The sequence below is a fragment of the Vicugna pacos genome, chromosome 33, assembly GCF_048564905.1.
Source record: "Vicugna pacos chromosome 33, VicPac4, whole genome shotgun sequence".
In the NCBI taxonomy this organism is placed as follows: Eukaryota; Metazoa; Chordata; class Mammalia; order Artiodactyla; family Camelidae; genus Vicugna; species Vicugna pacos.
The window spans coordinates 9,586,947-9,602,773 of record NC_133019.1 but is presented as its reverse complement, the minus strand read 5'-3'; the positions used below and the strand labels follow the sequence as shown (position 1 = coordinate 9,602,773).

Below are 15,827 nucleotides of genomic sequence, written 5' to 3'. Positions count from 1 at the left end.
TCAGAGTTGCAAATTTCCACAGTGCTGCCTGGAGTTACACCCCAGTTTTAAGGCCTGAGACATACTTGCACTTGAATCCAAGAAGCGATTATTTGCCGATGAAAAGGCAGGGCAGGTGGGTGGATGGGTGGAGAGTCAGATCTATTCAGAGATACCCCCTTCCAGGTTGCCATTCCTGTCTGTAGTTCTAGACACAAAGAAAGTTCTTCGTTTGCACTTGTCAGCTATCATTTGTGTTTGTGGACAAGCTGTGAGGGACCAACCAAAGTTAGTCCTTAATCAACCAGGAGCTTGTGGGAGAGTTCGATTCCATTTCAGTTAATCCAGTCATTGCCGGGGCAGAGCTAAGGCTCGGAGACTCAAGCGTCAGGAGAAAATCTCAGTTGGAACGCCGTCTGTCTAGATGGCTTCTGTGTGGTCCCATCTGAAGAAGGGAAGGGAGGGGGTGATGAGGCGACCCCCCGGCCGGTGTGGAGGCATCTGTGGGTACAGCGAGGGCCTTGGGGTCAGAATGGAGGGAGTCCACCTCCGAGTGATGACTGTGAGCCGGGGAAGGCATCTGACTTCTGGGAGAGTGACTAATGACAGCGTTAAATGGAACTGCTGCTCCCTCCTGACTCCCGCTTCCTGCTCCCCGCTCCATCTGTTTCTCAACTCCGACTCTGCCAGCAATCTCTTCTCGCCTCCACTTTCCAATAAATTCCTAAAGGCATGAACGATATACAAGCCTGGCTCCTAGGGGGAGGGGGCCACTCAGCCAGGAGTCAGCTGGCTGGAGCCAGCACCCGCGGTTAACATGCTGGCCCTGAAACACGAGGAGCTGGGAAAGAAAGGCTGTGGGGTGTTTCGGTGACTCATGGTTTCTACCAGCATCCTGTTCAAACCTGAGCTCCTCCAAGAAGCTTTCTCCAATCTGATCAAGATCATCCCGACATAGATCACCTGTCCCTTTAGAGCCGTCCCCTCTGTCCCCGCACCTGCCCCGGACCACGTACGGTCAGTCCCTGTCGCTGATTGTCCACGTCATATTCTGCCCCATTCTGGCCAGCCACTCAGTGCGGTCTGGGCCACCTGCCTCTGTCACCAGGCTGGGAGCACTTGACAAGGGCTGTCACTCTTTACTATTATTTTAAACATTTAATTAGGAATGAGTACATATCACACTATGGAGCCAAAGCTTTTGGTAATTCAGGCTTACACTCTGCGTTTTGATAATGCAGGCTTCTCCATCTGAGATGTCTTCATCCTCTTTCTGTCTGCTCATTTTTTTTTCAACCTTTATGGGGCTCTTATGATGAGCCAAGCCCATGATTGTGGGGTTACAGAATTGACCAAGACATGGATCTTTCCCTCAAGGAAATCATAGTCTAGTGGGAAATCCAGAGATAGCACATTAAACTGGCGTATTATTTCATGCAATATTAGAGTGATGCACGATGTATCAGAAAGCTTCTGATCAGCAAGGTCACTCAGACAACTCTGGAGGGTAGAGTGGAGGAGGACATAGCTACGGGCAGGGAAATCAGCCCTGGAGGCTGCTGCTGAAGTCCAAGCAAGAGATAGTGGGGGCTTGAACTAGGGGAGTGGTAGGAGAGATAGAGAGAAGGGTAAGAGATCGAAAAGAATTTAGGAGGTAAAATCAGCAGGACAGTGCATGGAGGAGAGGCAAGAGACCAAATGCAGGGAGAAGGGAAATGTGCCTGAGAGCAGGCAAAGGCAACCGAGAAGATTGGAGGAGAGCAGGGAGCAATGGCTTTATAAAAATCCAAGAAGGAGGAGGGAGGGTATAGCTCAGTGGTAGGGTGCATGCCTAGCATGCACAAGGTCCTGGGTTCAATCCCCTGTACTTCCATTTAAATAAATACATAAAAACCTAATTACCTCCCTCCCAAAAAACATACAACAAACAAAAAAGCCAAGAAGGGAGTGTGGTTGACAATGTCAAGTATTACAAGAGGTTTGATCAGGACTGGAAATTTTCCAGTAGGTTAGAAACAAACTGTTCGTTGGTGCCCTCGGTAAGCTTGGTTTTCATGGTGCAAAACAGAATTGCAAGGGATGAGGAATGACTATTCGGGGGAATAAAAGTGAATTCAGAACAGAATCATTTTCTCCTTCAGATACCCTAGACAGACTACCTAGCGCCTAAAAGCTTTTCAAGCGTCCAGAATTATGTTTGAGGTCTGAAAAAAATTATTAGCTCCAAAATGCAAAAAGAAAACTGCAAAATTAAATTAAGACATGTGTAATTAAATATCTCCAAAATGTAACATTGTTTCGACTTCATTAATTTTTTAATGTAATATTCATAAAAACTTCATTACATTTAGAAGCAGTTTTTTTTTTGGTTAGATTTTTCTCCTTTTGCAAACATGCTCTTGTATGCACAACAATTGCTGAGAAATCACCACCAATTATAAATTAACTGTTTTTTGCCACTCTTTCCCACCAGAAGCAAAAAATTTTAAATGCATTTAACATAAGATGTGGGTGCCTTTTCTTCTACTTGCTTCCCTCGGAGATGGGGGCCTCTAAATGTAAGTGTTTTAAGGGCTGTCTTAAAATAGTTCTGATATAGACAACTGTTTCAAAAAGCTTGGCCAGGGAAGGAAGGAAAGAGAAGGGTGTTCACTAGGCAGAGCTGGAGGTGGAAGAAGGATTTTTATTTTTCTTTAAGAAGGAAAGGACGTGAGTGTGTGTGTGTGTGCTGAGGGAAGGAGCCGGTGGGGAGGGCTGGGGGGGTGGCTGAGGGTGACAGGGAAAGCACTAGAGCCCATGGGGCAGAACTGGGGCCCCACGAGGACACCTCCTCTGCAGGAACACAGTGAGAGGTCAAGCCCCTTCAAGGGCATCTTAGTCTTTTTTCTGCATCAGGCAGAGCTGTCCCAAGGCTATAGGAAACTCTTGTACCTCAAGAGTCACTTGGGGTCCTGTTTGCCTGAACAGGTCGGCATCCTTGGTATCACAGTTGTCGCTTCCTCTTCACTGGGGACCCCTCCCTTCCCCAAGGGAGGGCTGGAGAAACTAGTCTGTCCATGATGCTCAGTGGTACATCCCAATGCCTGTTCTCACCACCCCTACAGCTGTGGCTGGAGCAGCTGCCTGCTCACCTCAGCTAGGTCCTTGAAGAGTCCCCTTAGGTATCCTTTTTGTCCCCCTGATGTTCCTCTGGTCAAAAAACCTTCTGTCCAAATGGTCCTGGTTGGAGGGACAGGTGTTCAAATGAAGCCCAAGCACCTTCCTCTTGGGAGGTGGAAACCTACTCCAAACCCTACATGCCTCCCCTAGGAATTGAGTTTTTAAGATACTTCTTGGTTTTGATTATTCAAAACAGAGGATCTTGGATTCACACAAGTACTCAACAGCTGGCTGTGTGGACCTGCATACCAGAGTACAGAGTCCGTTGGACGCATTCATTCTGGGAGCCCTCGGAGCCACTCTAGCAGAGCATTAGTGTAGGCAGCCGCTGCATCGCGCTGTGCTATTGCAAAAATAAAACAAAACAAAAAGCAACAGATCTCCATTTGAGACTTTGTGAGAGAAAACCCAAGACATCTTGAATGACTTGCTAGGGCGATTTTTCTAGCCTTCTGAAGTGCAGAAAGTAGTGTCAGGTTTCTGCTCCTGATGGGTGGCTTGTCTCTTAGTGTTGTGTCAAGCTGGCTTTCCCTGACACTGACGTAGCTCTGTGCCCCGTGAAAACACTGCTGGTTGAACAAACACGCAAACGTGCAGGCATTCCACAATGACACGGGACGCAAGCTACCCTCTTGGCATTTTCCTGAATGAAAGATGCTTTTTGGTTTATGATTATGGCCCCTGTTGAATCAGGGTTTCATTTGTTTAGGACACTCCTAAAGTTTAGATTTCTCTAGTACTGAAAAAAAAAAAAAGCTTCCAGTTACATAGCTAACTCAGAGTTTGACACTGGAAATAAAACAATCACGTGATTCTACAAATATCGTTTGTGTATCGATTAGATGCCAGGTATCATGCTAGGCAGTGAGGTTATAACCAAAAACTATGCTGACTTCAAGGAACTTAGCCTTGAATAATACTTCCCAAAATACCAATTTGCAAACAGCGTTGAGGCCTGGCTAGAAAAGAATCACCTGTGAAATGCATTTAAAAATAAGGATTCTTGGGCCCTATCTTCAGAGATAAGGATTCAGTAAGTCTAGGGTAAGGATGAAGAATCTGTATTTTTAATGAGCTACCCTGGTGATGTTTTCTATCCATAGCTTGGTTAAGACAGTTGCTTTATGTCAAGCAGACAAAATATTAGGAAGATCGACTAAATTTTTAATGAAACTGTAGAATTTACTGGCATTTTGGCATCACATCTCTACACACGAGATCAAATTTTGCCTTAGCCTTTTGCTTAAAGGGACCACCCCTCCCACCCCAGACAGCCTTCGAAAGCTTCTCACCAGTCTCCTCTGCTTGCGTCTAATGTCCCCTCCCCTCTTCTACTCCAGCTATGCTGCATTTTTGTTCCAAAAGAACAATTGCATCTCTTCCAGGAATGCGTGTGTAAAACATCTACAAGACTCGGGTTCTGGTTGTTTAAATGCCGTGGAACATTTTTGATAGAATGATGGTGTCTCCCAGCTCTTTTACACTATTTTTGGTTTGTTCTCACTTTCTTACAGGACTGGGAATGGAGAATATTGGTGGAATCTTTGTGGTTCTTATTTGCGGCTTAATCGTGGCCATTTTTATGGCTATGTTGGAGTTTTTATGGACTCTCCGACACTCAGAAGCTACTGAGGTAAATCTTCTAAGGGGTATGACTGATAGTGTTGGCAGGCGGGGCCAAGTTCACAGGCGCACACACATACAAAGGTCATTTCAGACGAACCTGTGAAACCCCACAGGAGGGTGGGGAGCCCACAGGACAGCACAAGGGAAGGAATCCCCGTTCCGAGGGCGCGAGATCTGGGTTCATGCTTCATCACTTACTAATCATGCAGCCAAAGAGAGGGCTCATAACCTCTCTGGGCTTCAGACTCTTCTTTGAAACAGCCCAGCAAATAAATACACGAAAAATGTTTTATGAACAACAAAGTCTTACACAACCACAATTTAAGATGTGGTATAACGAAAAGTAGGCAAAAGTGCCAGGTTACTAATGGAAAACGATGGCTTTGACTCTTCCATCTTCAGTATGTTTTTGCCTTGCAGGTGAAGCGGTCTAGAGATATCCCAATTCATGAGGGCTCAGAATGACTTCTTTCTTCTCAGGGATTTTGAATACGTTTAATCCCCAAACCCGGGGCTTAGAAACTGGGTTAATATAAACTTCAATCCAGATGGAAGAGCCTAAGAAGGAGGAATAAGACTTTATCCCATTCTCCCTCTATTCTGCCTCAGAGAAGGGGCACAGATGCTTACGTGCTCCTTGCAGTATTTGGTTTTTAAAGTATATTGGCCTCGATGCCAATCTCCCAACTCTGGATGGACCTGAAACCTCCTTCCCTCATTGACACTGGAGAAACAGGTCCTAACGGTACCTAACAGTACAGCGCACCCTACAGGCCAATGCAGTCCAGCCTCACGTGGGGCCTCAATACAACACCGCCTGCCAATCTCTTTCTTTTCTGTTCCCAGCTTCTTCCCCACTTCCCAGAACTTGCAAGCCATCACCCACTCCTCACACCTCTTGGCTCCTTCGTGCATAGAGGTTAAGCTTACCTCCCGCCTCACCAAAAATCAGAGGTGATCAGCTCCCAATTAAACACCCCCAACAATATACCCACAGCTACACCTCCCCCTGGCGTTGCCACAGATGCTCTGATCATCCTTCTATCGCTGCCTTGTTCCCATCTTTCCTCAGCAGCTCTAGGCTAATCCTCTTTCTCCCCTTTATTTTTTTTTCTGCCTGCTCTCTCCCTCAAATCCAAAAATATGCTCTTGTTTATCCTATACTTTAAAATAATAGCCGTATGACCATTCCCCTTGCCCTATCCCTCCCCTCTGGAAATCCCAGGGACTCTGACTGCCTCCACTTCCATTTCCTCACCTCCCATTTGGGCCTCACTCCAGGGCAGTCTGGCTTCTCCCCACCCCTGCCCTGAAAGGTCATTGCCAAGAGGTCTGACCCCTCCCAATGGACAAAACTAAAGAGAACCCACTGGGCCTTATTGGACCTCAGTGCGGCCCTCATCGGAGTGGACAGTTCCTTCCAGAAGCCCTCTCCTCCCTTGCCCTGCCTGGCTCCGAGCTCTCTCAGTTCCCCTCCTATTTCTCTTCCAGCGTTACTGGCTCTCCCTTTGTCCACCCTTTAAATGGTTCTCTGTTCCTAAGATCTCCTTCTGGTGTTTCTTTCCCCGTGAAACCTTCCCCTGTTCTCCTGCCTTCTCCCCTGGACCGGAAAGTTGTTCATTCCTCCTCCTTTCCATCACCTCTGGAACTGGTGCACACAGCACTTAGACACCGTGTGGCAATTATTTTGTATCAGCCTGGCTACTAGACATTGCGCTGCCTGAAAGTAAGGACTGAGTCTTTTGTGCCTGTATTTCCCCTGCAAAGCACAGGGTTTGATACTTGATTGACAGTCAATAAATATATGTCCTTATATTCTTGTTACATACGATAGATAAGGCAGGTGGTGGTGCTTTTGTGGTAATTATTATTAGAAGCATGGAGAAGTTAAGTGACTTGCCTATAGTCTCTGCTTTTTAGTAACAACCCGGGGTCTGGAATCCAGGTCTCAAGTCCTAACTCAGGCCATGTTCCGTTAGGTGCTACTGCTTCTCCGTAGCTGCTTCAGGGAGAGGATCTATGCACATCTGTTCTCCCAGGAGCTCACCCGTGGTCTGGGTGTACCTTGAAAACTTCAGTGAGGAGTTAAAGCACTCTCGACGTTATAAAGAAGAATAAAGTCTATGTTAACTATTTAACTATGGTAGAGTTAATGTCCTGTCGATAGAAGGGGAAGACTGGAGGAAAGAACATGAAAGAACAGAAAGCTGCTTCTCCCACCCTGGTTGGAGAAAGTGTCCTTTCCAGCCCAGAGCAGAGAACTCAGCAGAGCATGCATGCGCTCTGCAGTATGTAGGTTTAGTTTCAAATTCTGGGTCAGCTATTTGTTATCTTCTCTGAGCCTCCATTTCCACATCTGTGAAATGGGTGTAACAGTAGTAGTCATGGTACAGGTTTATGTTTCTTCACCTGCCATTCTGAAACCTAAAAAGCTTGGAAAGTCCCAAGGTTTTTGGAAGTTTGATGCCAATGCAACATCAAACAAACCTTAACTTGGCAACAAATCTTAACTTGGACTTGTCTGAGGCTAATGTTTATGGTCTTTATCTCACTTGGTGTGAGCATCTATACGTTCTGCTACAGAAATAGTAATGTGTTTGAATATAAGGTCTGCCCCAGACCCACTGGATGTGATACATAGTATATGGCATGTGAATTGTATTACCTTGTCAGAATCCAAAATATTCTGAGATGCAGCTGGACCCAAGAGATTCTTATCAGGACATGGTAGACGTGCAGCAGTAGTGACTACTGTTACAGTTACTGTTAGAATGCATCCTTTCCAGCCACAACCAGTTGATTAGAAGAAATGAGAATCTTTAGCCTGAGAACAGAATGTTCATAGAGACATGGTTGCTTTTACAAATACTTGAAAGACTGACGTCTGGTAGAGGGGTTATTTATTTACTTGGCTTCAAGGACCAAATTTAACTGGGATCAATGGATGAAAATTTCAGGGAGAGGAATTAAGTCAGTAGAAGGAAGCAGTGTTGAACAGCAATGGAAGGGGCTCTTTTCCAACACGGTGAGAGCATTGTCTTCGACGGTGTTCAAAGATGAGACCACCAGCTGGCAGGGCTGGTGAGCATGGTGGTCTGCAGGGCGTTTGGCTATTCAGTGGGGGATGGGAGTGCGGCGGTGGATTGAAAGGCCTTCATGCAAGCTTCATAACTGAGATTATAAAATTTTGAGACACTGCCCCCCTCATCCCGCACCCGAGCCTGCAGGGGGCCCTCCGGGGCTGGTTCTGAGAGGTTGGGCTGTGACCTCCTCGTGTCCTGCAGGTGTCCGTCTGCCAGGAGATGGTGACCGAGCTTCGCAGCATCATCCTGTGTCAGGACAGTGTCCACCCGCGCCGGCGGCGCGCCGCGCTGCCGCCGCCCCGGCCCCCCATCCCCGAGGAGCGCCGGCCCCGGGGCACCGTGACGCTCAGCAACGGCAAGCTGTGCGGGGCCGGGGAGCCCGACCAGCTGGCGCAGAGACTGGCCCAGGAGGCCGCCCTGGTGGCCCGCGGCTGCACGCACATCCGCGTGTGCCCCGAGTGCCGCCGGTTCCAGGGCCTGCGGGCGCGGCCGTCGCCGGCGCGCAGCGAGGAGAGCCTGGAGTGGGAGAAGGCCACCAACAGCAGCGAGCCCGAGTAGCCCGGCCGCACAGGATGCTCCGCTCGGGCCCGACGCGAAGGCAGGATGCGCTGGGCGAGCGCGGCGGTGCGCCGGGCCCCGGGACTTGTACAGCGTCCACTCTTCTCTCCGGATTTTGGATCCAGTAACTTTACAAAAGAAGATCAAAGAGCCTGACACCCCAGCCGGAGACAGCGACAGCGCCCTGGCCCGGGGAGCTGGGGCCACCCAGAGACGTTGCGCCCGAGTGGCAGGGGACGCCCTCCCTCCAGGCCACAAGCCCCATCCTCCCCCAGTGGGCCTTCCCCTCCCGCCACAAGTACAGGGTCCGGGTGGGGGTCCCCGCCCAGACCGTCCAATGAGTTGGTGGACTCATCAGTGGAGTTTCCCCTGAGGAAGGGGCCATTGTACCGGTCTAGTTCTTACAGGACAAAAGAAAAAAAAAATTAAACTCAACAGGGAAGTTTTTCTTTTCTGAATTTGTATGTATATTTTTGTTAACATTCTTTTGTTTTCTCTTTATCTCTCCTCCCCCTCTCTCTTCCTTGCTGTCTTCTCAATTCTAACCCTTTGTTTTATTTTCTTGGTGGGGGGAGGCTGGGTTAGGGAATGAAGGTCTCCATAATCCCCTGTTCCTTTGTCCTAAATTTTAGGATATGGAATGGCCTGTACATCAGACTCCAGGTGCTGAACGCCCCCTTTTGGGCGGTGACGGGGGCCACGGGGAGTGTAGGAGAAGGGTCTTGGGAAGAATCAGCTGGAAAGTCTCAAGTAAAGGTCCATTCAAGTAATTTTTTTTTAAATGCCAAAAACCAATTAACTCATAGTTTACTGCGGGACCTTGAAATGCCTGGGATTTCAGAGGTTAATAGGTCCTTTCTTCCTCTTTATCTTCTTGACTTTCACTACTCTTGGGTTCGATTTGGCCTTTGGTGAATGTGATCTCTGAAGAAGAGAGATAGGGGAGGAGAGCAGAAGGCACAGAGAATCCTGGGGTCTTGTTTAAGGAACAGAGCTGTTAAATGCAAATTTCTCATAGGTGGCCTGGGCTGCCAGTGGTGGCGGGGAGGATGGGGCCGCCTGCAGGTCTGGTGCATCCTTTGAGAGCAGCAGCTCTTTTTAACCAAACTCAGTAGCTGCCTATGAAGCCAGACCCCCAGGGATATCATGGGTTGAGTGATTTCTTGCTACTCGACAGGAGACCTGGGTATGTGTGTGTGTGTGCGCGCGTGCATGTGAGAGTGTGTCCATTATATGGAAAAACCTTAAATAATCAAGAATGTGCCAGGTTCCCATAGCGAATACACAGGCCTGGGAACTAGGAACTCTTGAGTTCTCACCTGAGTGTGGGCAGTAGCCCCCCTTTTATGACTTTACATGAAGCATTTCACTTCTCTTCCATCTACACGCTCAGAGTTACTGATGCTTTCCGGGCTGTCAGATGACTGCTATTTACTTCTCTACTGAGTCTGCAGGGTCCAGAGCACCCATGGATGGGAGGGGTGAGGCTTCCCAGCAGCTGCCTGACCTCTGCTTGGCTTCACCAATTGGGAGTTTCACACAGAGAGTTTTCATTTTCCGATGGAAAACAAATTCTATGCAATTTCTGATTGTCAACTTAGAAAATTCAGAGAGAGAATGAAAGTCACTTACCCCCACCTCCACCAGTATCACCACCTTGAATCGAATTGTCCTCACATTGTTTCTGTTCTGAATGTACTAAAACAAAGAAACCTTTGGAAGATGATGAGCTTCATTCCATGCTTTTGCCATCGACCTAAGGCTGACATCTTCTTCGTGCCCAGACAGTTAGAGCTGCCATTTGGGGCAGGGGGTGGGGTGGGGGGACTCTGATTTGTCCTGTAAAGGATGCTGGTATTGTCCTAAGCTTACCTCTTCTCTCTCATGAATTTGAATCCTTTTTATTTTTCCTCTTAAACCATCATGTGTTGGCAAACTGTGCAGAACATGAGTATTTTTTTTAAACCTGGCTTAAAGCCTGCCTCGAGGAGAAGCGTGGATTTGGTGGGAAGGGCACCCAAAGGCTGACTGACTGCAGACTGCGATGGTGCCACACTGCTCCAACCCACAGCTCCATCCCTTGCTTCTGACAACGTGGTCCCTACCGTCAGATCCCATGTAGGGTGGGAAGGGTTGTTTTTTAAAAACAAAAAACAAAAAACAAAACTCGTTTTTATGAGCAGGATATCTTGATCAATAGCAAACTTTTTTTTAACGGATTAGTGAAATAAATGTCCCCATGAATCATTTATGAAGTCTGTTTCTTTCCCTGGGTGGAATAAGATAAGACTGACAGCGCTAGGCAGTTTCTATTAGCTGCTAAGACCATCGCTGTGCCTCGTTGAAGCTGGTGAGTGAATTTGCAACCAGCTGGTTCTCTTCCTTGGTTCGTCTCCACTTTTTGTCTGTTGGTTGCTCGCTTTCTTTTCCTTTCTGTATTTTCTACCTGACTGTATACTGTATAAAGTCGTTTTTTCTTGTCTGTTTATCTTTCTTCGACTGGAATATTTACAATAAAACAGAAACAAACCCTGAAATGTTAGTGATGGATGAAAGCTGTTTGGGTTTGGAAAGAATGGTTTGGTGTGTCTAATATCCAGGTACTTGAAAAACAAATAAAAATATAAACCCGCATTGTGTCTTCCCCTCCACCTGCCCTTCTCTCTCTCCCTCTCCATTCCCCCACCCACTTCAGCTCTTTGTTCAGATCCCAGAAAAATCTAGGTGGCTTCTTTCAATTTGTAGTCCTGGGAGTCAGAGCCAATCCCCCCTCAAACAGATACACTTGTTAATGAAGTTCAGGACTCTGGAGGGCTTTGTCTTCCTAAATGCGCTCTCACAGAATAGACATCTATTGATACCTGGGGTAACTCTAGTCAGATATTACCCCAGATTCCACTGGGAGCCTGAAGATTACATCAATTAAAATATAATACTTTGCTTTATTTCTTTTAATTGCCTTGCAGGGCCCCAACCGTCACAAGATCTCTACCTTCGAACCCAGGTGGGGTGTAAATTGAGCGTGTAGATGGCCGAAAATCTTTTGGCTTCCTCTAATCCAATGCTCATATGAGAATATTCACCCTGGGAACTTGCCAGCCGGCCCTCTTATTGGTTAAGTGAGACCGAAATATCATGATAACCAATCCACCTGGGGCTGCTCTGTGAAAGTTTATTAGTTTTGGATTCCAAGGAGTTTAATTTTCTTTCGGAATCCAAGGGGGACTTCCCCGTGGTGGAGGAGTCAAATACACGAGGCCAGAAAGGGCTGGGGCGTTTCAGAGACGGCAGATTGGTGGTTTGAGTGAAGCTTGAGAGCGCCGCTCGCTCGTAGCCCTCCCACCAGTGAGGGGTGCGCGGTGAGGGAAGGCAGTCTGGGCGTGATAAGGGAGATCTGATTCCCTGACTGGTTGGCCGCCCTCTTGGGGTAATAACAAAGAGGCCTGCTGGGAAAATTCAGAGAAGGCATCCTTTCATAAAGATTTCACTTAAATCTAGTGCTTCCTAGGGGGGCTCTCAAAAAGAGAAATTAAGCCTTTAGTTGCCTTGAGTTATTCCCATGCCTTTCTATGAATGGTGACTTTTCTCCCCACAGGCAAGTCCATTAGCCAAACAGAAAGTGTCCTTACGGGCTGACAACCGGGACATCTTACAGTATGCCTCAATATCTGGTGACTCTGGGCCTTCAGAAAACCCTTTCCAAAGAGAAAATATGGACTCTACTGTCTGTCTCCTATCCATCTTTCACAACTGGGTGTGGCTCCCAGAGGTGGCGGGGTTGGGGGGATGACAATTTTTAGGACTGAAGAATTCAACAACCTCATTGTAATTTAAGGGCAATCAGACAAGGACAGTCCTGTCCCTATTAACAGGATATTATTATTCACATTTTATTAATTTCATACTTATTTTCAAATCTGAAGAATGAATGAAAAAATACTAATATTACCTTTAAACAAATAGAACGAACACTGAGATCAAGAAAGAAAAACAGTTTATGAAGACAATAAGGAGAGTAAAGTGGAAAACACCCTCTGTGATCAGAAGTGGCAGGAAAGTTGAGGGCCGGAGAAGGGGCATAAGGACTTCGAACATGTCATCTGCCCATGTATTAACTAAGAGCAGGCATGTGAATAGTTCACTGGCTGGGACTGACCGAAGCGTGTCAGGAAATCAGTGTGTGGTGAGTGATGCTGTGTCTGGGGATTTGAGCCTCTTTACAGATTTGAATATGTAGAGTCTATATTACAGAGGATGGAGGTCAGACACATACGTGCAATGATTCTCCTGCTAGAAAATCAGCTAAAGAATCCATTCCTACTTGTGCATCCCTTGTGCCCAATCCAGTGCTCTCTCTCGACTGTGGCAGAGAAGTCAGAGGGGGAGGGGGACCAAAGGACCTCTCATCTTGTTGGGATGTTTTTCATAGATTGGTGAGTGATCTTGAGAGGGTCCTTCTCTAGCACACAGCCCCGCTTTAGGTCTGTGGGATATAATGAAGAGGTAGAAGAAACTGTCCTCTGTCGGGGAAGACAAAACCTACCTGTATGAAACTGTGAAAGGAAAGCACAGAACATCCAAGTGCTGGAGTGTGTGATTTGGAATACAAACCATGGAGACATTCAGAGAGGTTTAAGGGTCCTGGTAGTTGAGACTAGCTTAGTGGGGGAAGCAGAACTGTTTGTGTCTTGGGGTTGCTAAAAAAAAAATTTTTTTTTTGATGTCTAGAAAAACAAGACTTCGCTGCTTCATCTCCCTGGGAGCAAAACATGGTTAATTCATGTTGATGAATTCAGCGCTCTGCTGATACAAGATAGCTTGTTGTTGCTGTTTTGTTTCACCCACGGCGTTCCTTTTTACAGGATTCCAGCTCTCCTATTTTGCTGCTTTCTGTTTGCTGCCAGCACTGTGCAGAGATTTTCACCACTATCTCATTCCTGGGCTTCTTTAGGATGCATTAGAGGGATCAGGTACAGAGGTGAACAGCCTAGCCCTACAGAATATAGAAAGATTAAGTATGAAATAAGCAATGAAATCATCTGAAGTGGATTATGAGCTCCTTTAAAAAAAAAAAAGAAAACCAAGTAGTTTTTTAAATTGGGGGAAAGAGTGTGAATATAGAACTGAAGATGTGGAACCAATGGGAAAAATTAATACCAAACCAAATCTCCATGTTTCTGATATACAAGAACATTCAGAACAATTTTCCTTTTCAGGCCATAAAACTATCCAGTTATCCATAGCATGGAGTCAGCCTGGGAAGTTATTCTATGTGGATTGTTCTGATTAGATTCTTAGCAGCTTTTCCATTAGAAATAACAGAATGTAACTTCCATTTCTACATCACTTGTAATCCTATAGCACCAAGTGGGCATAGAAAAGCATCTTAAATCACCAAAACCTGGTGATACGTGATGGTCCAAGAAGAGGGGTCACAAGAGAGTAAAGAGCACAGCACAGTGTTACCGGAGACGGTGAATGCCCACACACTCAAAGGTGGTGATGGGTCTTAAAAACTAGCTTAAAGAGGATTCGGTGAAAAATACTTCTGTACAGAGAGACTTAACCTTATTTCTCTATGCAGCTTTTGCCCCCTCTTGTGTAAGCTAAGCTGGGGAGTGTGTGTGTATGTCTGCATGTGTGTGTGTTTAGCACAGACCTGTGCTCCTTATGTCAGTTTCAAAAGAGAGAAGACACTTTACATTATCACTTCAGCCTTTGTCCCTGCTTCAGGATAACATCGTTGGGTTGAGTCTTCTGGCTTTTAGTGGCTTAATTCTCACTGAGTGGTCTCTGATGTAACTTATTTCTAAGCCAACATATATGTAGATGCATGAAGTAAAAGGTGTTTTCCCCCATTCTCTGTCGAGTGATACAATGCCTGAACTGACTTCTTAAAACCTCTTCCCCTCCACCTCCATCAGCTGCAAAAGAAAGTTCCCCTAGTATGAACAGGGGACCAGGCAAAACGTTCTGCCGATCATGTAATTGAACAAAGTCAGTGAGAACGAGAGCAATGCGGGTCGGTGTTCATCCATATGCCACACTTACCAGTAGCCTGGTCGGTTTTAGGTGGAAAGCAATTTTCAGAAAGGTCAGACAATAGAACTGGTAAATTGTGAGTGGCTGCGCTGGCCAATGAAGTCCAGGATTCAGAACCAACCTTTTCATTTGGCTAGCCGATCTTTTGTCGCAAATAAAACAGGAGATTTGCTGAGCCTGACTTTACTTCAAGAGCATGTGAGGCCCCACCTGATTCCGCCTCTGCTGACCTTTCGAGTTTCTCCTGATGCTTTTCTCACCTACCTTCCATCCCACCCTGTCGTCAAACCAGACCATGTCCTACTCTGTATTCATCCGATTTACCCCCTGCTCTTCTCCTGGGCCTTTGCTTTGGCAGTTCCCAGCTCCTGGAACGCCCTTCCATTCACCTCTCCGTTGTCAAAGCATACCCAATATTTAAGATCCAGCTCAAATATCATCTCCCTGGGACATCTTCAACGATCCCCATCCCCAAGGGACTGACAAAATAATCTCTCCCTCTCCTGAACATCCCTCACCTTTCTTTTTGTCCCTTGTCACTTCCTACATTGAATTGTATGTGCTTGACACACATGTTGTTCCTCTTACTCCCACCTACCAGAATAAGGCGCTTAAAGTGCAGAGAAGGTGCCATTTTCATCTTTTATTCGTTCACGGTGCATAGGATTCTTTGCACATATTTGGTTCCCATGAATGAATGCATGAATAAGGCAAATTTAACATGAGAGCAAATGTACATAAAAATGCTTCAGGTTTGAAACTGAGTGGCAGAAATACGTTTATGCACCCCCGATTTAAAGCAACCATGCAAAGAAACACTTAATAATTTACATCAGGCAAAAATATTACTTTTTTTCACTCATGTACCTGGTGGGGACAGCAGGCTGATCATATTCGCAGGCTGGGGGAGAGTTGGCTCCAAGCGGTCAATACAAGGAAATGTTTTCTTCCAGCCATCTATATGCCTTCTCTACAGTTTATAAGAACTCAGCCTCCTGACTCCCCGCACCAGCTTTGGAAAAATCAACCAGCCTTCTCCCTTCTCTCCTCTTTATCCTCAAAAAGTGATTTCTGCTCCAAAATAAAATTACCAAAACTTGGTTCATGGGCTCTTCATTTCAACACAAGTCCGTCAAGATGGTACTTGGCTCAGAAGAAATGTGATCGTCTCTACCTAAATAATGAAAATCAAGTTCACTTTCCTCCTTACTCATCAGGAAAACAGAAAAAATTTCCCCTTGGTAGTTTGCTTTTGAAAATGTGAAAACCATCATAATGGTTTCAAAGTTACAAATTGTAGCTCTAGCATGTAGACTGATTACCACTCTGGGAAGTCTGGCCAGTTTTGATGAGTTTAGAAAAATGCTGTTATTTTCCTAA

General features: G+C 46.3%; 1 protein-coding gene across 2 annotated transcripts in view; it reads left to right on the top strand.

Annotated features, from left to right (window-relative positions):
- The window catches only part of GRIK4 (glutamate ionotropic receptor kainate type subunit 4), a 388,102-nt gene extending 379,239 nt beyond the window's left edge, over window positions 1-8,863 (top strand). For both annotated transcript variants that reach the window (XM_072953873.1, XM_072953874.1), the window contains 2 exons: window positions 4,653-4,771; window positions 8,049-8,863. In XM_072953873.1, the coding sequence (XP_072809974.1) occupies window positions 4,653-4,771; window positions 8,049-8,405 (476 nt within the window). In that variant the 3' untranslated portion in view covers window positions 8,406-8,863. The remainder of the gene's footprint in view (window positions 1-4,652; window positions 4,772-8,048) is intronic.
- The last annotated feature ends 6,964 nt before the right edge of the window (window positions 8,864-15,827 follow it).